The sequence below is a fragment of the Littorina saxatilis genome, linkage group LG6 (genome assembly GCF_037325665.1).
Source record: "Littorina saxatilis isolate snail1 linkage group LG6, US_GU_Lsax_2.0, whole genome shotgun sequence".
Taxonomy (NCBI): Eukaryota; Metazoa; Mollusca; class Gastropoda; order Littorinimorpha; family Littorinidae; genus Littorina; species Littorina saxatilis.
The window spans coordinates 37,266,546-37,279,045 of record NC_090250.1 but is presented as its reverse complement, the minus strand read 5'-3'; the positions used below and the strand labels follow the sequence as shown (position 1 = coordinate 37,279,045).

At 40.0% G+C, this 12,500-nt stretch overlaps 1 protein-coding gene across 1 annotated transcript in view; it reads left to right on the top strand.

The window, feature by feature from the left end:
- Positions 1–9,986, top strand: part of LOC138969139 (neutral amino acid uniporter 4-like) — a 37,252-nt gene extending 27,266 nt beyond the window's left edge. The window contains exons 10-11 of the mRNA XM_070341856.1: positions 796–974; positions 2,633–9,986. Of these exons, the coding sequence (XP_070197957.1) occupies positions 796–974; positions 2,633–2,871 (418 nt within the window). The 3' untranslated portion in view covers positions 2,872–9,986. The remainder of the gene's footprint in view (positions 1–795; positions 975–2,632) is intronic.
- Positions 9,987–12,500: the final 2,514 nt, after the last annotated feature.

Here is a 12,500-nt window from a genome sequence, read left to right as displayed (position 1 = left end):
AGAAAAACAAGGGAGATAACTAGCCTTTTCTGTTCGGCAACACACAACTTAACGTTGGGCTTTTCTCGGAAACTATAAAAGTGACCGGGCTCAAATTTTATGTGAACGTGACTCATTGTGTTGTGAATAGCAATTTCTTCCTGTCCATCTGATGCCTCATATAATATTCAGAACTGCGAAAGTGACTCGATCGAGCGTTTGCTCTTCTTGTATTACATTATTGGCACTTGTAAACAATATGAATTAATTAATGAAAGTTACGTATATGGCAGCCTTTAAAGTGAGACGAACAAACCAGACATTGCTCCTTGTCCACATGTTTCAGACATCCCCTTGCCAGTGACTCAGGCCAGCTGTGGATTGTTTTTCTCAATAAAACAAGGGTATTCACTCTTTCACAACCCAGACAAACCCAACAGAGTTATTTCTGAAATTTATCTATTTGCCCATGAGTGCTCTGTGTTTAAAATGTATCTTGGGGTAAATGCAGTAACTGTTGGGTCTTGTGGCTTTGTTTCATTTGGTGGTTGTTCTGTTTTTGAGACTTTGAGCAGATTTTTGTAGCTTCAGTGTGTTAGTGTTTGTGCATGTGTGCGCTCGTGTATGTGTGTGTGCGGTCTTTTTGAAGACCTAATTTTCTCAGATTTATGGTGGTCTCGTATAACGGGGTTGGAGAAGGTCGGGGTGACACTCTAGTCTTTTCCCTTTTCCACTGACATACTTAAACACTGTCCTGTGAAATAGAAATGTGTGCTATTCCGTTATTGACATAAATTCAATCAGTTCTGATTTCAGGTACTACCTGATCGTCAAGCCCATGTTCGCAATATCCATATTTGTGTCGTACAACGTCCAGTTCTACGTACCAATCCGGATCATCGCTCCATGGGTAGCAAACAGATACAAAATAGAATCACAGAAAAAGATACACAGGGTAGAGTCACTGCTCAGGGTGTTCTTCGTTTTGATCACAAGTAAGTTCAACATATTCTTTGGGAGTGCATAAGGCATGCGTGTTGAAATGTGTGTTACTTCTTCTTGACAACCTTTCTCATCTTTTCTCCTGCAAAGTAATTTTTGTGTGCTTTTTTTATGTTTACTTTTATGGCATTGTGAAAACTTTACATTTTAGCATTATTTTTTTCTGTATGGACAGTAGGAGTTCCTCAATGCTGTCTGTACCTGGGGATGTTAATACATTATTCCTAGTATACATCACCGTTTACATGTGTTGCTGTCTGTCTATCTGTATTTTGAGCTCCCATTTACAATGTACATTGTTTTGAGAAGTGTAAGAAGTGGGGGTTGCGCCTTGTATAACAAAGCACCTTATAACCCAGAAAATACAGTACTAAATCAATCAATCAATATGAAGCTTATATAGCGCGTATTCCGTGGGTACAGTTCTAAGCGCTTGTCGAAGAGTTGTCAACACAGGACTAACAAAGAAACTAACATCTACAGACGGACACGAACCCTATCACACACTAGCAAACCCTGATAAACATACAACAAACAACTGTTTAACAACAATGTACACATCAATAGCTAGGTCCAAACAAAATAATATTAAACACAAAGAAAACACCTCTCACAGAGCACAGCACAAGAATGTCTTTTGGGGCACAACACATCACGTCGAACATGAAAGTCGCAGCCAGCTACGGGAAGAACTGAGTCTTCAACCTACTCTTGAACGCGTCAAGAGAGGGGCTCTGGCGAAGCTCAAGCGGCAGGGAGTTCCAGACGGAGGGGCCCGTGGAGGGAAATGCACGCTGACCAGCAGATGCGAGTTTCGAGCGAGGGATGTGAAGGCGGAGTGGGTCAGCAGCAGAACGAAGGGGACGGTCGGAGGGCTGGGTGTACAGGGAGGATTGAAGGTACTCAGGAGCAAAGTCGTTGAGACACTTGTAGACGAGAGTGGACAGTTTGTAGGAGATTCGGGTGTTGACAGGGAGCCAGTGCAAGGAGCGAAGTAGGGGGGTGATGTGGTCTCGCTTCGTCTTCCTCAACGTCGGCCTGGCAGCAGCGTTCTGGACTCGTTGTAGACCATGAATGGATGAGGCGGGGAGGCCAGCCAGAAGGGAGTTGCAGTAGTCCAGAAGACCGAAGATGAGGGAGACAACCAGCTTGACACAGGCGTCGTGGGTGAGGTAGTGACGGATGGAGGCGATGCGTCGTAGGTGGAAAAAGCAGGTCTTGATGATGAAGGAGATGTGTGTCTGCATGGAGAGAGTGGAGTCGAGAAAGACGCCAAGGCTCTTGACAGCAGGGGAGAATGGAACAGTGGCGTCATCCAACTGGAGGTCGGTCACAGTGAGGGAAGCAATCTTCTGTCGTGTTCCAACTAAAAGGGTAGTACGTGTTGCTTAATCAGAACCGTGTACAATGGAAACACAGGGTAGAGTCACTGCTCAGGGTGTTCTTCGTTTTGAGACTTACACAATTTAAGACTTACTTCTTTTTAAGACCTACATTTTTCAGATTTTCTGCTCATAGCCTCAGTTAATTTACATCCATTTGAAGACTCCCTCTTTTTTAAGACCTGATTTTTCAGATTTTTGGAGGTCTGAATTTTTTTTTTACTGTAGTGGTTTTCACACCTTGTGATGATTCTCTTTGCACTGTGCAGTGGCTTGTGCGATGGCGATCCCTCACCTGGACCTGCTGATTTCGCTGATCGGCGCCTTAGCAAGTTCCTCCTTAGCCATGATCCTGCCTGCCATCATTCACATCCTGACCATGCTCATGGAACCCAAGCGCCCCGGGGTCATCACCATCATCAAGGACGTTTGCATCACCATCTTCGGCGTTATCGGTTTCGTCACCGGAAGCTACACAGCCTTAAAGGAAATCGTTGCGACTTTCTAGACATGATTGGAAAACTGAGGGTGTGTGTTCAACACTGTCAAACATGTATATACAGCTGAGCTGGGAATGATCAGTGATTTCCAGATTGAAGTATGAATGTGTGAATCAAAAAACAAGAAAGGTAGGTTGTTGGAACGTTTGTTATTGACAAAACAATACATTCATAATAATATTTTGTCAAGAACAAACGTTCCAACAACCTACCTTTCTTGTTTTTTGATTCTGAAGTTTGGAACGTTGGCAGTCTCTTTGTTTTTGGATTTATGAATGTGTGAGACTTCGGAGCAAGTCAAAGTGCTGACAATTCATGACAGATGAGTGCTTGTGAAATGTGTGGTGTTTGGTATGCTTGAGTGAGGTCGTGAATGGTTGAGTGATGAACTTGTTTGGTTAATGATTTCATGTGCCAATTGCTTTTGACTCTGCCTTTTTTCTTTTTTTCTTTTTTAACAAGTGGGAGATTACAGCAAAACAAAATAGTGTTTCTTACCAACAACCAGATTAAACTCTTAAAAAAAAAGTACACCAAAAAAGGACAATTCTGTAGAGCTGCATAAGCAGCAGCTTTGGCGGAATCTTTTTTTTAATTCTTTTATATATCTTAGAGCTTAATTACCAATAATGTTGTCTGCTAGATGTATTTTTCTTCTTAAAAAAGCTGTCTTTATGTTGTGTATGGATTTAGTAAGTAGTTGTTGATAATGTAAACAACGTTGTCAGAGATGATTGAGCTTCCAAGAATGACAGTGTCTTTAAGGGTTCCGGGTTCATTGCGTTATCATGCAGGCCAATTTAAAAAAAATTTGAAGGTTCAAGATTTTTATTAACCGGAATTTTGTGTGATCAATTGATCTAGTAAATTCTTAAAGAGTGATATAACCTCTCACATATTGTTGGTAGATAACCTTCAAGAACAAGGATAATTAGTCTTGCAAAACAGTAATTTGTGACCCTCCACCAGGAAATGAGTCGCATGTCACCTCGCGCGGTTCTGCGCTAGGCTTAATATAAGTCCGAGGGGTGTCTGGTAAACAGTGTGAGGGTCACCTTAGTCACAGGCTTATAACTCGAAAAGTTTTCGCTCTTTTCTAAAACGGTTTTCACTATTGGATAGAGCATAAAAAACTCTTTAGGAAAATGTAAAAATATGAAAATCATGCAAAGGTGGCATGCGACTCATTCCGTGGTGGAGGGTCACATTTGTCATTACTTGGGCCTGCCAACAAGAAACAAAACAATATCAAAACATATGCAGATAAAACAGAACACATAATTAAAGGTCATGTAATGCACATTAAGAATAATACCATTTGCTTTGTGAAAGTATATAACGGCCTAGTTAGACAACTTTTAATATCTCTCCCCCTACACCCCTCTGACTTGTTCCTTTCTTTCCCTTTTTTCGAGCAGAATGACATTGAGAGTTTTGCTTTAAAACTGTGCCGAATATACAGTTCACTTTTACATTCCATGAGAGATAAGATGTGTACAATTGAAATTTGTACATTGCATGAGCGGTTACCTTGTTGTTTTGTCTCATAGCTTTTTCCATTATTTAAGCATTGAAAGACAAAGTTTGTCATTCCTTTTCCATGTCATCCTGAAAAAGTCAGCTATCAACAGCTGACAAAATGTTGATGGAGAAATTAGACACTTGTTCCTGTTGTGTATTGTCTATTGTTTTAATGTTAGACATTGGTTCTTTGAATGGAATATGCATTGTTTTGTTTTACCAACAGTTCCACTGTTCCATCAGCGTCTTTGTTTCAGCAGGCCTGTTTTTGTAGACATTTGGCTTTTCATAGTTTTTGATTTTTCGTTTGCTTATAGAGTGTGGGGTGAGGGAGGCAGGGAAAGAGGGACTTAAAGGTACTGAACTTGTCAAATCCAGGTGCACGGAGCCCCTGGGGCTTTTAGTCATACCTCAGGCAGCTATCCGTTAGAAGAACTACCAAGTTTCATTGACTTGCACCCAAAGAGTCAAGAACTGCGATTTTTTTACGAATTAATTTCGTACTCGGACCCGGCTGGTCTTGGCCTATTTTTGGATCTAAATTTAGATCAGGTAGATCACCACATCATGCACAAAAAGACACGTCACTTAGCAAACTATGTCAGACGTCATCATGAGTTTGTGTAAAACAAAATGGATGCCGGAATCACTCAGTTGAATCGAACTCCGACCAAACACCAATGTAATAACTAGGTTAATTTATGCACTCGCGTGAACAAGAAACTGTCGAGCTTCACAGATGTCGTCGTTGGGTAGTTTTGGGTTTGATTTACTACCATAGGAGGATTTTTGAACTGTAAATGCACTCAGCTGCAACAAAAACGCAAAACGAAGGCTGTGAGCTGCACTGTGCCTTTAAGGAGCAGGGTTAGGGTCATGTTGACAGTGAAAGTAGAACAGTTTCATTCAGATGCTCCATCTAGAGGATCCCGGGACTCCCAGCTTTAATGTATTTTGAACTTTAAAGGGTCTGAAGATCAGGTGGTTCATATTCTTATTTTTTGTAAGGCATGTACATTCCTCGCTGTCACATGATCCCTGGAGAACTTGCGTTGATATTAATTACAGACTTTGTGAAGTTCTCTGAGCCTTTCACATAAACATAAAGTTTGGTTAGATTAGCTCAGTAAATTTCATCGGTACTGTACATTTTCTGAAAGAGTACTGATGGTACGCATGATAACTGATATTTAGTGTTCCCAGAGACTCGCTCTTTTCAGGTTTAGTATGTTGCGGAACCCCTCTGTGAATTTTTGGTATGGTTTTTTTTTGGCTTCTAGTGCGTAAATCATTAGGGACACAGTTTTGGGAGCCCTAGCTGTTCATTCATGTTCTATTTTTTCTATTAAATGTCTCTTCAAATGTAAAATACTAAGAACTATTTCTTTACTATTTCTCTTAGCATTTTATCAAAATACTAAAAAAGTGTAATTATAATCATCCTAACAGGGTGTGTGTATTTTTGTCAGACAGGGTGTTTTTCATGTGTGCTCTCACACGCCATTCAAAGCCTAGACAAAGGGTTTTGACCAGCCTAGGACTTGCTGGTATCGACAGAGAAAGACCCAGTGTGTGCTTATTTTTAGTCTTTTAGGCCAGATTGACAGATTGACTGAATTATTTCATCATATAGCTAAATGCGACATGTGAAATGTTAGCATAATAGTTCCTCTTTTTAAAACTGTGATTAACAATTAACACATGGATGCTGTGCAGAAATAATAATCTCTTACTGTTTGTGTACTAGCTCAGGATGATTTGGCTTGTTATGGTCATTTATTACATTTTACCATTATTTGCTGTACCCCCCGCGGGTTAGGGGGAGTCCCATATTGGTTGGGACGAGAAAGAATTTACCCGGTGCTCCCCAGCATGTCGTAAGAGGCGACTAACGGATTCTGTTTCTCCTTTTACCCTTGTTAAGTGTTTCTTGTATAGAATATAGTCAATTTTTGTAAAGATTTTAGTCAAGCAGTATGTAAGAAATGTTAAGTCCTTTGTACTGGAAACTTGCATTCTCCCAGTAAGGTAATATATTGTACTACGTTGCAAGCCCCTGGAGCACATTTTTGATTAGTGCTTTTGTGAACAAGAAACAATTGACAAGTGGCTCTATCCCATCTCCCCCCTTCCCCCGTCGCGATATAACCTTCGTGGTTGAAAACGACGTAAAACACCAAATAAAGAAAGAAAGATTATTTGCTGTGGTATATTTTTTTTTATCAAAATAAGATTTAAAAGTAAGGGGAGGGAATCTTCCTACTACTTGCTCAATTTGAAGCCAAGAAGTGGGATGGGGGCAGGAATCTTCCTATTACGGGTATTTGTTCATCATGTTTCCTTAACATTAAGGAATTGTTTAGGCTGGGATGGGGATGCAGACGTTTGTGTTTTGGATGTGCAGTATAATTTGTTTTTCCTTTAAGGTTCGAAACCTTTCTCTCATCCTTCTTGTTTTTTGTTGAGTGTTTGGCGACGTCTTTTTATTCTTTCCTCTGTGTGAGATCTTCTGTTAGTGTTCATCAAAGCAATGTGCTACTGCTGTCCTTTACATATTTGTGTGAACAGGACATGTCAGTCGGCCCTTCGAGAAGCGTTTCTTGGATCTGACAAAAAGTTCCGTTGACAAGAGGCCATTCAATCTCAGATCTGTTGATTTTTACAAGTGTTTCAGGGGTCGTTCTGACTTTGAGTTATTCGCGTCTTGATACAAAACTAGACCTATTTTTTGCATCCCCATGGCTAAAATGCGTACGCCACCCAAAAGATGCAATATTTACACAAGATGTTGCAATGAGTGTGACCCCTGCGTTTCTTTTGACAAGAAATGCTTGTGTGTGTTTTTTTCAGATGGCAGATCAGACCTTTGATGCTAGTGCATGACATTGAATTTTTTTTTTTTTTATTGTTTTAATTTTTTATCCCATGATTTGTATTTGTGCTCACTGTTTAGGGTACTTTTTTTGTCCTGAAACAGGGTGTTTGTTTGTTCTTTTGATGAGCTATTAAACCATGCCTTTTATGTACAGACGAGAAAAAAAAGAAAATGTAACTGATGAAAATGAGCTCACATTCTTGCAAATGCACAATAATGTCTTCAATAACATTTATTTCAGGGTGAGAAATTTTGTTCAGGCCTTTTGTGCTTGGACTACAACTTGCATATTTTAAACATTTCCTCTGATCTGTTCGGATTGCATGAGCATGCATGATGAATGCATAACCTGAACTGCTTCACATTGTGATGTCTGTTTTAATGAGAAAATAGATATTTGAAGCTTTGTTGTCTTTGGTAGCTTTGTTGTGAAAAATGAGGGTAATCTTAGTGTCCAAATATTACTGCTGTTACTAGTACATAGTGTGAACTTGACAGGTCAAGATGTAGCTCTGCATTGTATGGTTGAATTTACCGTCAGTAACTTTTTTAGCAAATTTGAACAGGACCGTAAGAGAAAGGCAGAGCAGTTAAATTACAGGTATGGGGTGGGTATATATACATTGATCCATGTAAATAATGATTTTTCTGTCTATCGAAAACACATGGGATAGCACATTTCAGATGTCTAAATTATACTTATTTGTCAGAAGAGAGGAATAAACACGCTAGTAAGTTTTTATAAAATGTCTAAACCAGTTCCCGCAGTGGGGCACTGCGGTTATGAAATTAAAGGCCCCTCCTGTTTTTGGAACCGCAGGAGCTTTCTAGTTTGCTGTTAGGTAGATTTTTGGTTCCTCTTTCCTGTCATGCTCTCTTTTTCTTCATGAATTCTTTTCTTTTTTCTGCCTTCTTGCTCATTCACCTGTATTTTTTCCAAAAATCTCTTCTCTTTCCGCTTGTCTCGCGATTCATGTATAGTTTAATCTGTTAGTGTTCTGATGTAAGTCCAGCAGTAGATAGGTTAAGCCTATTTTAACATACTGGAAACTGGTAATCTTCCAGTAGGTATTAATTTAGTTTTACTAAAGCCTGCTGGGACACAAGTAATGGGTTAGTGCATTTGTAAACAGGAATCGCTTGACAAGTGGCCCCCTTCATCCCCCCCTTCCTCGTCCTGATATGGCTCTGCGTAGTCGGCTGGACGTTAAGCAACAAATAAACAAACAAACAAACAAACAAATCTAAACCAGTCCCATCCCTATGTAATATTCAAATCAAATTATTAGTACAAGCTGCAGGTGTCTATGACATTACTCTTAAGGGAGACGAACTGGAGCAATTTTTTGATTAGTGCTTTTGTGAACAAGAAACAATTAACAAGTGGCTCTATCCCATCCCCCCCCCCCCCCCCCCCCCCCTTTCCCCGTCGCGATATAACCTTGAACGATTGAAAACGACGTTAAACACCAAATAAAGAAAGAAAGAAAAGGGAGACGAAACAAAAGGTTTGCCAAGAAATATATGCAACATACAAACCCAACTTGAACATTATTCTTCAGACAAATAGGCTTAATTTCACCAACAGGGTTAAGGTTGTTTCTCGTTTTTGAGGACAGCTGAGCTGTCAGTTTCAAATGGCTGGGAAAATAATCAAAACAAGAAAAAAAAGGAAAAACGGCTTGGGTGCTCACCTATTCATTGTGTTCATGTTACTTTTGTGTTGAATGACATTGGCTTGATTTTTCATGTTTAGCCAGTTATGTTATAACATTCTGCATAATGCAGTTTGCCATTCTTTCTGTGATGAGTCAGTAAAACTGTGATGAAACAGGTAAAGACACTGTTGAAACAGTTCACCTGCATGAAGCATTGGGTTCATGTGAAAGACTCAATCCTTCTCATGGAAATGGTTCAGCTCACCATCTCCAATTGTACCAGGTTTTTACAGGAGATACAAGACCAGTTCCCTCAACTTTGTCAAATACCAGGGGGAGGTGGGCCTGTCTTTTTTTGCATTTAAAAAACACCCTTCTGATGTGATTCCAGCCTAAGTTGATTTTTGTTTAAATGAGTCTTTAATGCTTGCTGGTATTATAGGCAAATATGACATAACATTTAAAGCAATATTAACAAGTGTACGTAAGAGGTACATTTGTGTGTCTCAGTGAGATTACAGTTTACTTGAAATGATCTCAGGATCTTTGTGTGTGTGTGTGTGTGTGTGTGTGTGTGTGTGTGTGTGTGTGTGTGCATGCATGTGACTTCTGAACATTTGCTTTGTCTGAAGACACTTATTTGCAACTGTTTCTGATTGAATTTGACCTCAACCGCTTGTTGGTATGGTTATATGTTCTTCCCTCTCTCTCTAACTCTCTTTGTCTTTAATTTTGTTTTGCTTATAGTATATTTGTTTGTCCTTTGTTTCTTTTCATCCATTAGGTGTTACTTTTCACCCATCCTAATGTAAGGTCTGTGTCCCAAGGGAAACTAAATCCAGTAGTTTCTGTCTGACTGGTATCATGCTGCACTGTGTGTTTTTGACATTTGCATGCCATTCAGTTTTGGTGTGTGCTTCATGCTGCTGATGCTCTGTGCTGTTAGCAGATTGAACATTTCTGTTCAATTCGATGCATATTGATGTTTTTTCACAGTAAAATGCATAATTTTCATGACTAAAGATGCTTGAATAAATGGAACTTTTTTTTTAAAATCCAATAATCGAGATACAGTGTTCTGCAGTCAGTGCTTGTATGTGATCATTTTGACATTGTGTGTTTCTTGTGTGATCATAATTATAGACACCCGCACGCACGCATGCGCGCGCGCACACACACACACACACACACACACAAACACACACATACCCACACACACACACACACACACACACACACTGCACAACTCCTCCCTCTCCATGTCATCACGCCATCAGGCACAGGAATGACCGATCACACAAGTAGCGAAACGAGCAATCAAAACATCAGGGCCGGGTGGTCGCATTAGAATAATACCGCGCCATAGTTCTCGGGTCGTCGTTGTTTACATGGCTGATGAGGTAAAAGCAGTGTGTTATATCATTTGATATGATTCATTGTGTCAACACAACACGCCACTGAGTGTAGCGTGACCATAGAGCTAAAAGCAAAAGAGCACCATAAAAGCTCCTCTGTTGTAGGACATTTCACGTTTCTTGAAAATCCGATATTTTTGTTTCTTACCGATAAACACACACACACACACACACATGCACACACACACTACAGCACGTTGCAGGTAAGTGAACTGATGAGAATATGCGAACAATCACTTCTGCAGACAGACAATAGCCCTTTTAACAAAGTTATGAAAGTAGTCTCGTCCCCATGCGAGGTGATCGAATTTGTCGTCACCCGCCTGCGAACAAAAACAAGGGGCGGATCACATAATTTTTAGGGGGGGGGTTCCAAATTTCTTTCAGGGACAATTCGACGACGCGAAGCGTTTAGTTGAGGGCGCGAAGCATTCGAACCTCTTAAGGGGTTCCGGGGGCATGCTCCCCCGAAAAATGTTGATACAAACAAGGAAAATGGAACAATCTGGTGCAATCTGAGCCAAGAAACTTCCCCTAATAGACCTTCCAAAAAGTAAATTTAAGAAGACAAATTCGAATCAAAACAAGGACAGTTGATCGATTTGGTGCAACCTGAGCCAACAAATGACCCAACTACTTTCCAAAACCGTCACTCAGAAGACAATAAAGGCCGGCTCCTAGGGGGGTCCGGGGGCATGCCACCCCCCCCCCCCGGAAAAATGTTGATTAAAATCAAGGAAAATGGAGTAAACTGGTGCAACCGGAGCTATCTGTTTTTCTCTATTCTCAATTTTTTTAATTCTTTTTAGGCTAGGGGCAGGGGTTTCCAGAAACCCCGGACCCCCCACCCCCCACCCCCCTGGATCCGCCCCTGAAACGGTAACACATTATGTGTTAAGTGCAAACGGACGATGATGCTGTTATTTTCTGATCGGGTGATAGAGCACACACAGGTAAATAGTTGCTTCATTAAAATTATCACAAAGCGTATGTCCTTCCATTTTAACGTCAGCATAACGAAAAACCAATAGCTTTGATGCGTCCTTTGCAGAGTGGAATGTTTTTGCTGAATTACATTTTGCAGATTGACATAGGTGACAGTCAAGAAATTCATTAAGATAAAAAAAGAGAAGAAGAATTAAAAACCAAGAAAGGTAACTTGTTGGAACGTTTGTTATTGACAAAACAAATACGTTACAGTCACATTTATTTCGACCCAGCGGTCTTTTAAGTACACAGACAAAACATATTAATTAAACAAAAAAGACTTAGCTCGCAAAAGGTGCAGCCGCTTGGGGAGAAGACACAAGCGAGGCAATGATTATAATGACCTAAAGAAAGACAAAAAATTGTAGAAAGGAAGAAGAACAAAAACACCAACAAACACGTCCTGCGCAGAAAACAGCTTTGCTGTAGAGTTTTCTGTAGAGAATGGGTCGAAAAGGAAGGATAATAATAATAATAATAATAATAATAATAAATGAGCATTTATATAGCGCAACATCATAACTTTACAATTATGCTCTTTGCGCTTGACACATTTAAAATTAAAGGATGATCTTATTCAATGCAAAAGCCTGAAGGGACGTGTTGTGATTTGCAGGATAGTCTAAGCGGGAAAGAAGGTACATGTACCTTTAAAGAGAATTATGTTTGGAACCGGTGGGATAGATCATGTTAATGGTGTGCCTTGTAAAACAAAACCTACATGACACCAAGCCAAACTAAAGGCAGCCAATGTTTTTCAACTTTCTTTTTGACAAAACAAAACGTTACATATTTACACTCGTACGTAAATATACAGTAAATGTAACGTGTTTTTGGTTTGTTATAAATCAAACGTTACAGTACAGTCTGGAGACATAGTGCTTGCTGCCGCGCGAGCCGAGAAAAATTTCCCTCTTTATCTTTGCTGGGCTGGCAGCAAAACCCCTCCGCGCTGAGGTGTTTCCAGACACATCGTACGTAGGGTGAGTAGCCTTCCATTCTTGTTTTTTGGTTCTGAATTTAGTTACGTAAGCGGTCTATCTGTTTTTGAATTTCAACTTTCTTTTTCCTGTTTTGCTCTGTTCTGTCTCTCTTTGCTTTTTTTTCTGTCTTTTCTATGACAGATAGAAAATATAGCTACCTGTTTCTATGTAGCCTACTCGTATTACGCTATAGTCCAG